Source organism: Alosa alosa, chromosome 4 (assembly GCF_017589495.1).
Source record: "Alosa alosa isolate M-15738 ecotype Scorff River chromosome 4, AALO_Geno_1.1, whole genome shotgun sequence".
Taxonomy (NCBI): Eukaryota; Metazoa; Chordata; class Actinopteri; order Clupeiformes; family Clupeidae; genus Alosa; species Alosa alosa.
Genome location: NC_063192.1, coordinates 17,817,029 through 17,834,813, shown reverse-complemented (window position 1 = coordinate 17,834,813; position 17,785 = coordinate 17,817,029). Strand labels below are relative to the sequence as shown.

Genomic DNA, 17,785 nt, shown 5'->3' with positions numbered 1-17,785 from the left:
TGGAGAGCTGATCTGTTGGAGCCGCAGGAACTACGAGAACTGCGTGAACGGTGGATCCAGAGGCAATTAGAGAAAGAAGCAACTCTAAAACAAAAATTCCTAAAGTGGCTGCCCAAAGTAAAACGAGGTGAGAGGAACAAATTTAAGTATGTTCTGAAACCACCAGGCAGGATTTTGATCTTCATAGACAAATGCCTTAAAATGAGGCGTTTAGGAGAAGGCAGAACGAAGAAAAAGAAGAAGCAGAAAAGTAAGAAGAAAGAAGGGAATGAGGAGGACGAGGAGGCGAAAAAGCCAGGGTTCTTTGCTAAGCTCTTTGGAAAAAAGAAAAAGAAGGAAGGCAGAAATTGTGATCAGGAGCACTTAGAAGAGGAGACAGGAGTGTCTGGAACAACAGAAGAAGAGAGGGATAAAACATCACTGGCCACAAAAAGCCGGGCTTTCTTTCAAAGCTTTTTGGCAAAAGGAAAAAGAAGAGGAAAGGATATCAGGAGCAGTTAGAGGAGGAGGCAGAATGGCTCAGAATGACAGATATGAGGCAGTGCTGGTATTTTGAACGGAGATCAAAATGGTAATATTTTCTACTGAAGTATTATCCCATGGGTAGGTATGTGTCGGTATAATGTATTTTGATGGAGATATTTGTTCCTGATCGATGTTTCACATCAACTTTCTCAATTAAATTGAAACTTTGCCCGAGACTGGCTCTTTTCACAGATTACATGTTACATCATCTAGTCTGTAGGCAGTGGTGGAGTAAAGCATATAGGCCAGTATAATCTAATGGGTTTCGGCATCCGGAAAGTAACTCTGTCTCTCTATGTCTACTGTGTAGGCGATGTGCTTTGATGTTCTTCTCTTATCAACAGATCTCCTGTAATGCTTCATTGCTGGCCACTCTGATCCAGTCCCGTGTTGAGTCTTTGGACAACACCACCCTCATGTTTAATTTCTGCTGAGCTGACCACTCCTCCACGCATATCTTTGTGCACAGGCCTACTCCTCCACTTTCTACCTCCATTCTCAGAGCTGCAGCCAGCCAGAAGCAGATGAGCTCCCCCTATTTAGTCGGGTTCTGCTCAAGGTTTCTTCTTGGAACATGGGAATTTTTCCTTGCCACTGTTGCCATATGGCGTGCTTGTAGGGGGTTAAGGCTGATTCTTCTGAATTAATAATAATAATAAAAAAGTGTTATATATCTGTGTTTCATTAGTTCTTTTTTATTATTATATTTCATATCAAAAGTATTCAGCCACCTGTCTGAATTTGTGAAGCACCAAGTCCTGGTTGAGAAGAGCTTTATAAGTGACGTTCAAGGCTTATGTATTTTTGCTGGGATTTTCAGAACTACTATACCCTGTTTCAGAAGTCTAAATAAAGTAACATACATAATAAATGCTTATGTCCATGTTAATACTTTCAGGGACTTGGCTATTATAGTAGGTGTTGGCTAGTAGGGCTAAGTAGTGATATGAAACAAAAGCTAAAATAATGTGCATTCAGGTTGGCACACTTTTGATACAAGTGTTAATGGTTTCAGAGATAGTGGAATCACTGTTAACATTTAAGCTTTCAGAAAAGGAATTGCAGGCCTAAATTAAACTTTTACCTCATGCAACATTGTGCTGTATGAAATATTTAGAACTGAAGAGGTCACTGTTGCATTGTTATAATGGACTGTCTATTTAGTTGCTTTAATTTTCATATTATCTCAGTGCTATGTCTATTTTTCAGAACATTTTACACATTCACAATATAGGCTAACTTTGTGAAGTTTGACGTGGATACTTTCAAATTGCTTTAAAGGAGAATTCCGGTGTGATATTGACCTAAAGTGTGTTGAAACATGATACCGAGTGTGAACGTATGTCTCATAGCCCATTTCGGCTTGTCCCCTGCACTCCAAAATCTGGCGCTAGTTAGCCGATGCTACCAACAGCTTTTTCAATGGTGGTGCTTCGGCATCGGGCTAGCCATGCAAATAAATCACTGTTTTACACCATTGACGAGGCTCAATGTATCTCCACCCTTCATTGGTAGACTTCCGAGGGCCCTGACATTTAAACGGGGACGCCCCCCGGACCTCATGCCGACATTCACGACGTCCCCGATTGGTCCCGAACGTCATGTTCCCTAGCGGACGTTCCGGTGACCTTATTGACGTCCGGAGCAAGTTATCGTTTTGGTTATTGCGTGACGTCCGGTGCAGGACTTTCTGGGGACGTCACCGTCAGGTCCCTCGGATGAAATTTGCATTTGGTAATTTCAAATACCTCCTAAGGACCCGACAATAACGTTATGGGGGGGACGTTTGTTTATTCACATATTGGCAGCGGAGTTGAGAGCGCTCTGGCTACCGCCTGCAGGACTGAGACATCACATCCATGCACAACTTCACGTTACACGTCTGGGGATGACTAAAGTATCTATCTATCTAGTCTCTAGCAGTAGCTGCATTAGCCTACCGTAGTCTAAGGCAACATATCATAGGCTACAGTTGTCTACTTTGCTCATAGACGCACAACTTCATAAACTGGGAAAAGGGTTAACGTTAAACATAATTACATAATTCAGCATGTCTGCATGCAGACATGCTGAATTATGTAGCACATACATTTTGAGTTTAACGTTAATGTATAACGTTACAAACTAGGGAAGGGATTTTATCAAAATGTTAGCTGATGTGATGCATGGTGTAACGTTAGCAAAGACGCTGTTCTTAGCTTCTAGCTTAGCCTACAATGCGCTTTTCTTCAGATAACTGTCATTACGTGATGCATGTAACATGCTCTAAATAGGCAGTGGTTTATTTAACGTAGTCACGTACTTATTATCTGTTTTATTTTCAGAAACACACACACGGCCGAATTGGGACTGAACCGGCTTTTGGAGCTGAATACGATGCAATAAAACTAGAGAAATGTTAAAAACAGACCACGTAGCATTTGTTTAGGGTTGTCTAGCAACATAAGTGACTACTTAATTTGTAAAGCAAAACGATCTAGCTCTACATTGCAGAAGAATTAAGGATACTGCTTCTTCATGACTTGTTTAAATGTCATTGTAATTTATTTGACGCATGCTCGCATTTAAAACTGTCACGCATAGGCCTAGCTGTCCCTGATGTTACAGCAGCTCCTTGTGGAAACAGCAAAGAGTGCACATATCCGATGAAATTTCTAACGAGGAGCAGAAGCTCTCTGCCTCACCAGAGCCTTACTGTTTATTAATAAATCAATGATATAGAATAGAAACATCAGAATCTATTTATTTCATCTTAAAGTTGGCTATAAAGAGCATTCATAGCCTAGAGAAAACGATACATTTTTCTTTATCCGCAATGTTCCAGGAAGAAAGGCTTACATTTATAGGCTGTCCCTGTTTGATCACAGCAGGTCCAAGAAAACGAGTGGATATAACGTCAATGCATTATAGTTATGTTTCATGTAGCCTACTTTATTTCATGTTGAGTTTTGCTTCCCAGCATGCATTGCGATTCATTTAGTATTTTTGGCTATTATTAGTTTTTAATATTTTGAAACCATATGGTTTGAACAATTTATCTTAGGCTAGCCTAGGCCTACTCTGATGATGTTTTGAACAATATGCTACGGGATATGCCCATTAAAACTATTAGTTTATTAAGAAAATGACACCGTAGATGTGAAAGCAGCACATCCTAGCCCGGTATAAATGTCCATGTCTACTCATCATTAGTGTAGGAGGATGTGATTTCATACATGTGTGAAAATATGAGGTGATTGAAGTTGATTGCGTAGTTGTAGAACAAGTCATTGTGTTCGTGTTCCGTCTACCTCTCTCCTATCAACACTGAGATTTACAGGATGTAATACCATACTAAATCGTGCTTCATTTATTTATTTTTTTTACCATCGCGGAAATATAAACGTCGCGGTGACCATTACAGAACGTCCTCTCAAAGTCTCGTGGACGTCTTTTAGATCTCCCGAACAGAGGTCCGCGGGACGTAAAGGGAACCCGACACAATGTCGAGGAGGTGACGTTCGCCAGGGGACCTTTATGCCTTTAGGGGACGTCGCCAGGACTTTATTTTGTTTACTGGGTCACTACTAATGTTTGTGTGTTTTGTGAAAACCCTATGTCATAACTAAACAATAATTTAAGTGAGCTAAAGATTTTGAGTAAACTATAATGTAATAGTACGGTGTCTTGTGTAATTCTGCTGGATTTTCTTGTAAAAATTGATTTTTTTTTTGCATATTTTGCTAGTATAGAGTCTAAGGAACAAGATTTTTTTTTGTCTTCAAATTTTCACAATCCATTTTCACACTTAGATGACATCATCATTTATATAATGCATAATTAAGACTGGGACAACTATCACTTGGGGGTCAAATGTGAGAAAACACTGGTAAAGAGGGTATTCTGCCTAATTTTGGGGTGCTGATTCTGAATGTCATATTTTCTTAGCTGATTTTTTAGTTTTAAACCTGCTAATTAGCATTTGCGGCCTGAAAACTGGCCTCCATAGGCAACATAGAACTGGTGAATAGGGTAAAAAATGTAACTCCTTTATATTCTTATGAAACTTTACTAGTTGGATTATTTATGTAGCCAATATTTTTTTGCATTACAAGTTTTCTGAAAATACTTTGATAATACAAATTTCACACTTATTTCATACTTCACTTCACAAACACATGACAAACCAAATATCAGAAGAAACAGCAGACCTTACCGAATACAAAGGTGTAAAGCATTCCCCTGTACAGTTAGCCATTCCAGAGTAATCCGGTTTTAACATTTGCAGCAATGTCTAAAAGCATGTCTCCAACTTTGAGCTTCAGGTTTCAAAGTGTGTTTAAATAGTTCAATACATGATGTCATAACAGGCCACATAGAAAATAAATGTTAAATATACAGTGTTTCCCACAAAAATGGATTCATTTTGTTGCGGTAGCTGACTTGGTCAACATTGGCGGTAGCTGACTTGGTCATAACGTTTTTTACATAGTTAAAATAAAGGTTCGTACTTCTCCTTGGGACAAGCACTTTTGAATTTTGGAAAACATTTTTCCATTTACATCGGGATTTTGCAAACATTCAGTGTCAAGAGTCAATAAAATGAGCCCTTCAACGAAACTGACAATTAGCCGTATGTAGGCTAAGCATGCTAAATTCGACATCCAAACAGTATTCTAACGTTAGCTTTGAGATACTGCTTGATTGCGTAACCTAAACTTAGTTTAGTCTCTTCAATGTAGCCTACTATGTTGTGATAAGACCTTAGCAGATCTAACTTCAATGCAGCAGTTTTGAACAAATTTGCGCAGCATGGTCCACGATGCTAAAAGCCAGTTTAATAGCAATTTAATGAGCGTCTTCTATGCAATGCTTCTATGTGGCAAAAACAATCGTGAATATTTTCTTAAATGCACATGCAGAGGAGGGGCAGCAGGCTACGAGAGAGAGCAGGGGTAAGGAATGGCTGCGTGCATAAAAAGCGCAGCTCAATGGCAATGCAAGGATTTGATCTTGTATTTAATTTAATTTAAATTAAATTTTGATTTTGTGGCGCCCTGCCACAGATTAGTCATTGTATGGGAAACACTGATATAGATATCTGTAAATATTCAAATCAGTTCTATGTTTAACAGTTCAATGTAATATTTCATGTTTTTGCAGGCCTATGTTTCATACCGGCTAAATGTAACTTTTTAATTTTTCATGAAAATTCATAATTTTTATGTAGCCTAGTTAACTTTGGCCACCAAATATGTCCAACTGAAGGCCAGGTGGCCTGCCCCTAAAATTATGAAATCCAAGCTTGGTTATAAGCATAGCATTTGACACTCACTGTGCTTTTAACATCTGGCAACTTGACCTTTTCGCCTACAAGCTCCTCGGTTCCTCTCCACCTTCAGCTAACTCCAGACAGTAAAATAAACTCTCAGGCTTGCGGCTTCAGGTTTTGCACTTCCGTTATATGACATAGGTAAACACAATGTGTCAATTGGGTTAAATATTGTTTAACGCATTATGTATTTCAAAATGAATTGGGCGATTAAAAAAAATAATTCCGTGGAAATGCATGGATTCCAGTTGTTGCTACTGGAAGAAACTGGAATCCATGCATTTCCACTGAATTATTTTTGGAATCTGATCCCTTATCATACCTGTTCATTCTTACTCGTCTCTCGACTTATCGTGACTAAATTCAAGATGGCTGCAAACGCTAAACTTCGTGAAGATACTGTCTGCATAAATCGTCTTGTAAGTAAACTACCAGTGCTTTTTCAAAGTTCTCAATGTCTCGTTTTAAATGTCAGGGCCCTCAGAAGTCTACCAATGAAGTGTGGAGATACATTGAGCCTCGTAAATGGTGTAAAACAGTGATTTATTTGCATGGCTAGCCCGATGCCGAAGCACCACCATTGAAAAAGCTGTTGGTAGCATCGGCTAACTAGCGCCAGAGTTTAGAGTGCAGGGGACAAGTAGAGATGGGCTATGAGACATACGTTCACACTCGGTATCATGTTTCAACACACTTTAGGTCAACATCCCACCGGAATTCTCCTTTAACATAGCATTTAAGCATTCTGCTGTTTGAGAATTAGACAGACGCACCTGGTGCTTTAAAGACAGTAAACAGCTGGCGTGCATGAATACTGCTAGACATGAATGTTCCAGTCTGCTTTGATGCACGGAATTTATCGTGTGGTTTTCCTAACCCAATAGATTATCACGGTCGAATAGTTAATATAGCAGAGAAGCTATGCAACCTTCATCAAAACCTATTACAAAGCTATAGCAATGTTATGTCATTAAATACGATAAACAGTGATTCTGGAACAGATCTGCGTCTTCCTTATCCTGTTAATAAACATATTATAGTATGTAGCCTAACCATATTCCGTCCGTTCGAGAAAAAAAAAGTTGCGCTAACTGTTCTAGTTTGTTACAAGCAGCATGGGCCGTCAGGCAGGTAGTTAACATAAAAAAATGTTTTGCTAGGCTAGCCTTCCTGCTGCGACATTACATTTGTACAAGACAAGTAGAGCTATTTTATCCAGTGTAATTTATCACTTACCACTATCTTCTTTCTTTTCTGGCTTCCAGACGCATAACTCCGCTTCATTATGACTGCGAGGTTTTATATTTTCCCGGCAGCAGAGATCACAAACTTGGCTGGCTGGCTGCTGTCAGCGACTACTGAGAAGGGCCCCCTTGAGGGGGATCCCGGTATTGCCGGTAACGGTGGCCGTTGCACTTTACTGCATTGGCTATCAAAGGGGCGCTCACAGTTTGTCGTTGCATTTTATTCTTAACCAGTCGTTGTCTTGGGGCCCCTGGCCAGCTCGGGGGCCCAAGCAATTGCTTGGTTTGCTTGCCTTCTAGACGGGCCTGAGAAGGAGATAAGTGGGGTCTGAAGGAGATCCCCCTTCAGACCCCAGGCCCTGAGCACCGACACCGTGAGCCGGCCCCTGCGTGTGTGCAGTGGGCAGCAATCTGGGGAGAGGTTGGGCCGATTCCAGCCACATGCTGGGGGTTTGGGCTTTTTTGCCATGCCATTGTCTAAGATGTACTTCCTGACCTCCCGCTGGAGGTGACCTCTGCTCACCAGCTCGTGGATGGGGAGGAGAGAATAGGACACAATCTCGGGGTTCTTCTTGATGCTGCCTAGCCACCTGTGGAACCCGACTGAGTCATTTCGGGTCATGGAAAACACCCCTGGCCACCCATCTCCACCCGACACCATTGTGATGTGGTTCAGAAAGCCCAGATTGTACCCTGTCACACTGTCCTGGTTATTTAGCACTTTTCTACAGCTGTCACTGGATGCAGAGGCTTCTAACTGACCAAGACCCACTGAGATACCTACCCTCAGGCAGTTCTCCACCTGGGTAGCAGATATCTTGTTTAAGGTGGACAAGAAAGTGCGGACCGACATTACCCTTTTAAACCTCCCACCAAGATGCACCTGCTGGATGTAGTGAGTGCCGTAGGTATTGATAAAGCGCCGGTACAGGTAGGCGGTGTCTATGGAGTATTCGTGGGGGAGGGAGTCGACATGTTGCTGAAACTCTGGACTCAGGGGAGGTGCACTAGGGACACGGTAGCTGTAAAAAAGGAAATGTTGTTATGACAGTACTTTCAGGACAATACAATACTCAAGGAAACAAGAGAAAGTGTGTATGTGTGTCCAGTCTTTGCACTGACCGGTAATGAGAGCAGGTAAGCTGATGGGAGGTGAACGAAGTCTTGTCCACTCTTTGTCTGTGGGAGGCAAACTTGGACTCGGCTGACTGACTACCCTCTAGCTGCACATTAGCAACTTCAGGCAAGCCCATGCCCACCTTCCAGTCATTCTCAATGGACGAGGTGGAGCTTTAGAAAAGAGCACTAACAGAGCTAAACAAAGCACTGGACAGACTTTGCCTGCAAGTACTAAAGGCTCGCCAGTCCAGCACAGACAGGGGCAGTTTCTGCAGTTGGTTCCCCATGAGAGGGTTGGTACACAAGGTACAGGTGTTGGTAGGGGTAAGGTAGGTCTGCATGTCAATAACGTAAGCACCTTTGTGCTGAAGCGTCACCACGTTAAAACCCTCACCAACGAGACTGTGACTGGGGACAAAAGGGGCTCCGTCACATTCCTCCTTTGTCCCTACTCTGCAGGCCTGGAGAGGAGCCAGGTGAAGCAGTGACACCAAGAGGCAGAGCACACTCAGGTTCGCCATGTGGCTGCAGAAGGATGTACAGTATGCTAGGGTTAAAAAAAACAAACACAGGATGTCAGCAGTAGAAGTATTGTATTCAAATAATATTGTAAATTATAAGGTACATGTTTTGAAGCTACAATTCCATCAGCTGTGCAAATCAGATGTGCAGTGAATAATGATGACTATGACTTTGGCAACAGTTGGAAACAGTTCCTGTTTCATTCAACAAGTAGCCATATAGCATTGAATTTGCAATCATATAAAAATAATTTAAATCATAGTTTGAGTAATATTGTACAGTTTGCCATTTGTAAAAAGAAAAAATGGACAACATGAGATGCTCACCAAACAAATGTGCTCTTATTTCTTGTCTTGTACTCTTCTTTATTGTCTTGTATTGTCATTGATCCTTCCTTACTGATTGTGTCCTGTGTACATCAGACATCCTAAGTCTCCCGGAAGTTCAGGGAGTCTCCCGCATATTGATAACAGCTCCCTGATGCCCGCAAATTAGATAAAATCTCCCGGAATCTAGAGCGAGCAAACAAGAGCGAGCACACGAGACCAAAACTTCAAATCGTGTGTGCATCTGAGTGTAGCGCGCACACGACGGGGATGGAGAGAGAGAGAGAGAGGTAGTGCGTGGGTGCCTGTTCAAGACAGAGAGCATTCTGATTGGCCTGTTTCAGTTCAGTTCAGTAGGAACAGGAGCCTCATGGCAGAGGCAGGGTGCCCCCCAAAAAGGACCCATTTCACATCAGATAACACGAAAGTGTACCCTTGTCATAAGAGTTCAAAATAACGATAGTCTTGCATTTTGCACTGTTTGTAACAGTGACTTTAGCATTGCCCATGGCGGGTTAAATGATTGCAAAATACATGTTTAGGTGAGTTTAACAAGTGTCATTTCATGTGCATATTATTCAGGACTAGCCTACTAGATGGCTATTTGCCAAGGCTACATAAAGACCAAACTACCAAAATCTACATATTTTATTATCACAATTTCTAACTATAGGCCTTACTTATTTGGTGTGCTGAGTAGGGACAATTAATTAACAAAAATAGGCTATTCATCACTATTTCAGTATCTAAGAAGGCTAAAGTAATTTTTTATAGGTATTTATTTATTTATTTATTTATTTTGGGGGGGGGGGGGTCCCTGAAATGGCTTATTGCAGGTTGGGATGTCTGTAGCCGTTCTAATGTAATTGAAACACATGTCAGCAGGGAGTTGCAAGGCAGTTGCTTTGGCTGCAGTTGCTGGGTCTAGCGTCTCTCCCCGCATGGTGGCAGCGTGTGGTGATGAGGTGCTCAAGCTTATAGAAGGTGTTGGACTTAGATACCCTACTTGGGCATTTGTCAGATGAGAGGGCATCGGAGTCTTATTTTCCCTCTTTGTTTTCAGTCACACCATATGATCGAGCACGACACTGATGTAAGTGACACCGATCTGATAAGACAGCGTGGTCTCTATTGGGTGCCCCCGGAGAAACAGCAGTCCCTAGAGACAGAGGTGAAATATCTTCTGGACCTTGTGTAAAAGGGTACTATCACTTCCCAATAGCCGGCTTTAGACCGTCGAGCCAGGCCAGGCTAGGGTAATTTGAGGGTAAATTGTCACCAGAGATTCGGGCTAGCCACAATGGGGTGCTGGTGCTGTGCGTCAGCAGAGGGATAAGCATGGTGGAGATGGGCCGGTATGTTTCCTCTCCAGAAAGCTTAACGGCCACTTGTCAAATAATTTGACCATCAAGTGGGAAAAAATGGCATGAATATGAGAGTTGCAACACTTTGTTGTGTATTTGGATGGGGGCGCTGTTCCTGTCAGAATTTACTCTGATCATAATCCACTAACGTTCCTACATTCTCTAAAGAGCCCAAGTCAGAGCCTCATGTGCTGGGCATTATTTTCACAACCATATAGCCTACTGAACAGGCACATTCGGGGCATGGACAACATCATGGATGACATCTAGTCCCGTGCCCTGTGCCCCGTGTGAGCCAGAGTAAGTCATTGTTTTGTCTTGTCTCTCTCTCTCTGGTGTCTCCCATCTCTTTCTCTGCCTAGTCTCCTTGAAATTGCCTTTCCAGGTACCGGACTTGCTGGAGCTTTGGGTTCGAGGGACAATGGTTGGAACTGCTGGGGAGGGGTTGAGTGGATGGGGTCAGCTGATCCATTTTTCCTCTGCTTTGCAGGCTTGGGTGAAGTGTCCAAACCATAACTCCTAGACAAGTTTGAGTACTTTTAACTTTTGATATTTACTCATTTCAAATATTGATATATGTAGGCTATGTTCTATGTTTGGGTGCCAGGGGAGGGGTGAGTCATTTTTACAGAGGCTCTCTTTGAGAGGCCTCTGTTGTAAGGGGATAGGTGTCACGGCCATGCCTGGCTCCTCCTGTCTGTGTGCTGCATCTGTCTCCTACAGGTGAGCCGGGCGCAGGTGTATTAAGTCACGCTAATCACTCCCTGGTCTGGGCCTTTAAAAACGCTTCAGAGGACACCGGGTTGTCCACTGCCGCCGCTCCGTCTCTCCCGCACTGATTTGGATTTTGTTTTGCTTATTTACTGCACCGCATATACTTATTGCTTACACTTTTATTTTTCAAATCCAACTCCACTACTGACTTTACTTAACCTATTCTGTCTATTCATTTAAATATAATACAGTATCTCTACTCCGCGTGTGGCCTTCCCTACTCTGCTCTGAGCCAGGCTTGTAACAACTGTACTTCCAGAAAAACTGCAGTTATTTTTTGTTAGGGAGAGCAGCAATAGACCTTGGCAAACTTTTATATTGTTAACAAAACAACAACAAAGGATTAATTATTATAATACCCTTTGGTAAAAAAAAGACATTCTAATAGGTTTCTTTAGACCTACTTGACAACATGTTTTCAGGTAGTGTCATAAAGCCCTTCCCTCCTATGATCTCCTTTGTAGGCTATCTGGCTGTTTGACCTGTGCCCTGTAGCTGTATGATCAGGAGAACAACTCAAAAATTGCAGATCCAAAATATTGAGTGTGTGTCTGCACCAAGTCCACAGAATTTACTAAGTTAGTGGTTAGAGACAAGGCAAGGAAACTCACAGGGGGGCTACACCGGGCGCGTAACTAAAGCACTCCGTTCATGATGCTTAAAAACAATTTTAGAAGACTGGTCTATTTTTTTAAGTTCAGACCATTCATTCCATCCTGGCCTGATCTTTTGCTTTCGTTTTTCTTGGATGAATAATTTACTGTCATTAATTAAACAATTCATCATTTTGTCATACATAATAAATTATGTTTGTGGCTCTTACAATTTAAGTTGCCACACAATAGCTTCAAGTGGTATCTCAGTACTACTAAGACTTTTATCAGTCAGTGAATTTAGTCTAGTTAGAATCTATTTTGCTCATGATTATCATCATTATCATAGCTGGTCAGTCAGGTAAACTGTCAAGAATTTTTACCATAGAGACAAGTATGTAATCTGCTGTGGCTAAACCATAATCTCAGCTTCCACTAAGCAATCATGACCATCAGCTGTACATGTACAGTGATCTAGCCAAGATGTTGCATGCCATTCTTAACTAATATATGTGTAGCTGTCTACTGATAGTAGTACTTTGCTTGAGAGAACTAATTTACTGTTTTCGCAGAATTTATACTGTAGGTGTTTCACAAATAGAGAGTTATCTGCCACATCAGCATTCACATCACCCCTCACAAAAATGTATATTTTATATTTACATTTATTCATTTGACAGATGTGTTTATCCAAAGAGACGTACAGCAACAGAATAGCATTTAAGCTATTAACATTGAAGCACTTTAACATTTAAGTTACAACTTTCCCTTTCTTTAATTAATGAGCTGATTAAAACTTAACCTATTGAGATATTCATTTTCATTTTGGTAGCATTCATAGGGAGTGTAAACATTTAAAATAATAAAAAACATACCTATCATGTACAGTCAACTTGATTCAAGCCATTTAGGAGAAATATAGCCATTAGGCCTATCATTATGATATATTATTGCTTACACTGACAGGTTAAATATTAGGCTTCAAGGCACTGCCACTGTTGACTTCAAGGCATCTAATCCTATAACCCTAACCCTAGCGCCTTCCAGGCAGCGCTGCCTTGAAGTCTGCGGTGGGGGCCAAAAGATATAATGCACCATACAGATAGGCACACAAAATATGTTCCTGTAGTGGCCACTTGGTGGAGCTGTAACATTGAACTTGCACTTTTCCACTACTACTGCTACTTTGTCCTTTTTTCCTTCAAAAAAACTTTCCTCTCAGACCCCCTGTTGAAAAAATGTCCAGGTTGACATCACTTTCTCCTGTCTTTGCTCAGGTGCAGACATAAATGCTGTTGGACGTCAGGCGATGGAAGAACTCCGAGACTGGGCCCTTAAAACAGGCTGCTTTGGGGGAGCTTTGGCTCAAGCAGCAGCGCCGTACCATATATGGGTCTCAGTGTCCATAGAGACCCATGTTCAATTCCAGCCTGCGGTCATTCAACCATCCTCTGCTAGGCTAACCCTTAAGCAGCCTGGACATTTTTTCAACAGGGGGTCTGAGAGGAAAGTTTTTTTGAAGGAAAAAAGGACAAAGTAGCAGTTAGTGCTTCGGACTTGTAACCGGAGGGTTGCTGGTTCGAACCCCGACCAGAAGGCACAGCTGAAGTTCCCTTGAGCAAGGCACCTAACCCCTCACTGCTCCCCAAACGCCGTTGTTGTTGCAGGCAGCTCCTTGCGTTGGGATTAGTGTGTGCTTCACCTCACTGTGTTTTCACTGTGTGCTGAGTGTTTCATTAATTCACGTATTGGTATAAATGCAGAGACAAAATTTCCCTCACGGGATCAAAAGAGTATATATACTTATACGTATTTCCTGATCCAATCCCATCTCTCTCCCACTCGCTTCCTGTCTCTCAACTGTCCTATCAATATAAAGCTCAAGGACGTGGAGGCCAAGGCCACAGCCACCAGGACTGCTGGCCAGAAGGTGGCCCACCTGATCAAGTCCACCTTCAGCTTCAGCTTGCCCAAGACCATCAGGACAATGGCGTGCTGGACCACATGGTGCACATCACCACCGGCTGTCAGCCACTCTGTCCCACTAGCTCACCCAAGATCGGCAAGCGATGCACGGAGGAGCGAAGCGTGCATGGAGGAGCGAAGCGTGCACTTGCTGTCCTCAGCTTTGTCGTCTGTGGCCTCCACCTCGTCTGTCTCCCTGGCGTCCTGCTGCTCGGACGCTGAGCAACGCCACACCGCCATCTCCAAAGGCGTCAACGCGTTCCTGGGGCGGCGGAACAGTGCGTTCCTGGCCGGCTGCATTCCCCAGATCAAAGACACCAAGTCGGGCAAGCCCACACCCACGAAAGGAGAAGAAGAGGAAGAAGTCCAAGAACCGCAGACACCTGGAGCCACCTGACTGGAAGTACAAAGAGGCCAAGGAGGAAGGAAGGAAGAAGGCAGACAAGACGAAGAAGAAAAACTAAATGGTCATTGGTCAGAGACTTTACACAATATCGAGTGTGTGCTCAGAGATTCTCCACTGGCATTTGATTGACTTTTATGCCATCACACGTGGCATCAGGGTTGATTTGCTGTGTTCATGATGCATGTTCTCTGACAGCCATACTTACAGTCCGGTATTACGCGGATATTGACTTTCAAGTGCTCTGATGCTGACTTTGTGACACTTTGTATTCCTGTACTGTTTTGAAGAGCAAGTGTTGGTAAATAATGTCCACTGATCTGAAACTGATGAGCCCATCTCCAAAGAATTTTGTAAATTCTTATTACATGGGCCTGTGTTGATATACAGGTAGATTATGTGTGATGTATGTAACTATGAAGGTGAAATTAGGCTTCTTGCTCCCTTTTGAGCTAAATACAACTTGCTAGTCATACGTTTATACATTTTAGGACAAAAAAGTGTCCTAAAGTGTCAGGATTCACATACTACCTGTCCACTCTGTTTACCAAGCTAGCAAGATGAGGCACTTGAAAGGACTTTTGCCAACTGTTGTGATTGTGGATTAAAAGTGGCTACCATATGGTCTCTACTAATCACCCTTGGCTGTGTAGCACATTTCTGTGAGTGGAATGAAGTGAAACACAAAAATTCCCAGTTCTGCTTGAAGGGAGTAGTTGTAATTTTCATGTCTGTGGATTTCTGAAGAGACTTTTGTTTATTTGTTTGTTTGTTCATTTTTTCTCTCCGATGCCCATCTGTGGTTTACGTTTCACCCATATGGGGAAATGATTTCCCTTCTTTGCCATCAAAATTACTTTTTAGATGAGCACTTTTATTCAATCTCAGGAATTACACCATCTTGGTATACTACAAAAGGGGTTACAATGGAGTATCACACCAGACTAAGTTACACTTACATAGTTCACAGTGCATACTTTATGTATGTAACCCTTAATGCAATGACTTTCAACTACGCCTCTTTCAAGCACTATGCCCAAAATGACAGGAACAAACATTAGTGCATCTTAAATTATACTTGAGCCAAACTGTGAGGTTGAATTGTATTTACCTGTATATTCATACATTAGTCACTTTGTAAATAGTCTGCAGTTACAGAGTATCTTGCACTTGAACATAAAATCTGAAGTACATTGGGTTAAATAAAAGATAAACTGGTATTTTAGACAGTAAGGATGCAGCATAGTGCTGTATTGTGTTAAGACTATGACAAACTGTGCACCAGTGGAATGACAGCGGAGCTGTCGTTTGGCTAATTCCTGCTATTACAGGAACAGAAAGGGTTTAACTTGGCTGGCGTGGTCTTGTTCTCTAGTAATCCGCTCATGGTGGCAATGTTATGTGACACACATGACCTGAGCTGGCCAGACTCACAAAATGATGAACCCTCCATTTTGGTGTCTTTTCCCATATACATTTTAAAACTATATCTGAAAGAAATGGCACATTAATTTAGAACACATACTATGAAACAGAGTTTATACTGAACAGAAACAAACAAAACCACAATAGCAGCCTCAGATCCACATCTAAGGCCTAAGGTCTAAACCTCTCATGAAATGTCTTGAATCTAAGTAGAGTTTAAGCCTCATCACATTGCTGTGTGTGAAGTTCCAATTCATATACCACGAGCAAGACTGTTTGCATGTACATGAACTGAAGTTCTAGTTTACTGAACTGAAGTGTCCTTTTTAAGCAAAGTGCAGCACGGCATAAATTTAGTGACATAAATTTAGTGAGTGATTTACTGAAAAAATTACTTCTAATGTAGGCCTACTACACACTCAGGAAAGGAAACTGTTCTTTTGTAACAACAACTTATTTTCCTTATTTAAAAATAAAATGCAGCCAGTCACACTGCTGTGTGAGGTAAATGGGGGAAGGCAAACATTCAGTATGTGAAACAATCCGGACAATACTTACATTCGCATTATAATTGTATGATGAATATTATTTGATATAATTTATTTCTATGTTCTTCTGAAAATGGATCCCACGCTACAATTTTCGATATACTATTGCACAACAAACTGTTGATGTTGAAAGAGTTCAGGGGAAAGCCAGATCTCAAAATCACATGGATGAAATAGGACAAGAGGAGGGGGAAATGATCAAAAACCATTCCTCTGTTCCTCTTAGCACCAGTGTGAAGTCTCCCAGCTGTGTAGAAGACATAGGCCAAAACGACAGATAACATGCCTTGACAAAATGCAGCAGGTCCAGTCTAGGATAGCATTAATGCATTCTACTCGATGTGGTATCTTGTTTTAAAAATGAGCAATGTTTGCCTAAGATTATGTTTCATTCCCTCATAACTCCTCTCATCCAACGCCACTGAGTGACATACAAGATAAGAATGCCCAGTGAGATCCTCTAGTTTGACATGGTAATTTGTGTAGCCTACATGTCTGGTCATGGTAGAATAATTATGGTTATAGTTATTCAGAAAATGTGCACATTTAATAAAAAATAGGTTAGTCATATTTAAGAAAGAAAACCAAAACCTGTAATGGGCCTTTAAGAGGTGTTTTCCAAGAACATAGTGAGTGCTGTCTGCTCAATACATTGTGATGGTCAGGTGAGATCGCACTTTTTCAGTCACAGGTCTGTGATGCTATAGCCTACCTCTGGGTCTTATGGGTATTGCCACATAAATTAGGCTGCTACATATCAAGGATGATCTGAACTCTGCTAGTCCCTCTCTACAAGCAATAATAGTAGGCTATATATGATCTGTCGATGTGGTGGTGTTAAAGTAGGCCTATGATGCCAATGCCCTAAAGTAGTCTGAATGTTAGGATACCCTATGCAATTTGTGTCAGGTTAGGCTAAATGGAATTAGGTAGCAAGAAAACCATACATTTCACATTATGAGCCATGCATATGGCATGGCCTTGGTAATATCCGTAAACGCCAAAATTGGTCTATTCATAGACGCTAGACAGCGGAAAAGAAAAAAAGGAGAGAAAATGAGAGGTTAACAGGAAAACAGTGAAGAGAACGCATTCCAAGCGAACCGCGTCTGAGACAATGAGGGGTGGTAGGGTTGCCACATGTAGTAAGGCCTACTGGATTTCCCTGGATTGTTCTCTGTGACTGTCCCGGATTAGTTAGTAGCCTAACATTTTCCGGGACACGAATTGTCTGCTAGTTTCAAATGAAACGGCTATTTGTTTTGGTTCTTGGTTGTGTTCATCTTACATCAGATCCTGTGTAGACTACGTACACAGACATAAAAGACATGCTTTTTGTTGACTGGCAGCAAAAATAGAGTTTACATTATTACCTAGCAACTGCCGCGCAACCACAGACCCAGAGTCAGACCCCTCTTGTAGTTACACGCGCCTGTCTAGCCTGTTGCTCTGTAGGCTAATATAGGAAGGGACAGCAGCAGGGAAAGGAGTCCAAAGCCAGTGCGTGTGTCTGCGTCAACAGTGCATCAGGGCAAATATAGATAAGAAGCTATAGGAAATGTTTCAACATTGTATTCACCATGCGCATCACGCACAAGGCCACCAAGGGACAGAGGAGTACATGTAGCCATTAAATAACTTTATTGCTAACTGCTTTTCTCTCTTC

General features: G+C 41.9%; 1 protein-coding gene across 1 annotated transcript; it reads right to left on the bottom strand.

Moving 5' to 3' along the window:
- Window positions 1–363: 363 nt before the first annotated feature.
- Window positions 364–8,720, bottom strand: LOC125293004 (perforin-1-like). The gene is made up of 4 exons (XM_048240608.1): window positions 8,422–8,720; window positions 8,203–8,370; window positions 7,374–8,102; window positions 364–385 (listed from the first exon to the last, which is right to left on the bottom strand). The coding sequence occupies exons 1-4, from the start codon at window positions 8,718–8,720 to the stop codon at window positions 364–366; spliced, it is 1,218 nt and encodes a 405-aa protein (XP_048096565.1).
- Window positions 8,721–17,785: the final 9,065 nt, after the last annotated feature.

Coding starts and splice junctions, on each gene's coding strand:
- LOC125293004 (XM_048240608.1), bottom strand. CDS start 8,720: ATGGCGAACCTGAGTGTGCTCTGCCTCTTGGTGTCACTGCTTCACCTG. Junction 8,103..8,202: donor CTTACCTGCTCTCATTACCG/GTCAGTGCAAAG, acceptor CCTTTTTTACAG/CTACCGTGTCCCTAGTGCAC. Junction 386..7,373: donor TTCTCAGGCCCGTCTAGAAG/GCAAGCAAACCA, acceptor CTGTTGTTCCAG/ACACTCCTGTCTCCTCTTCT.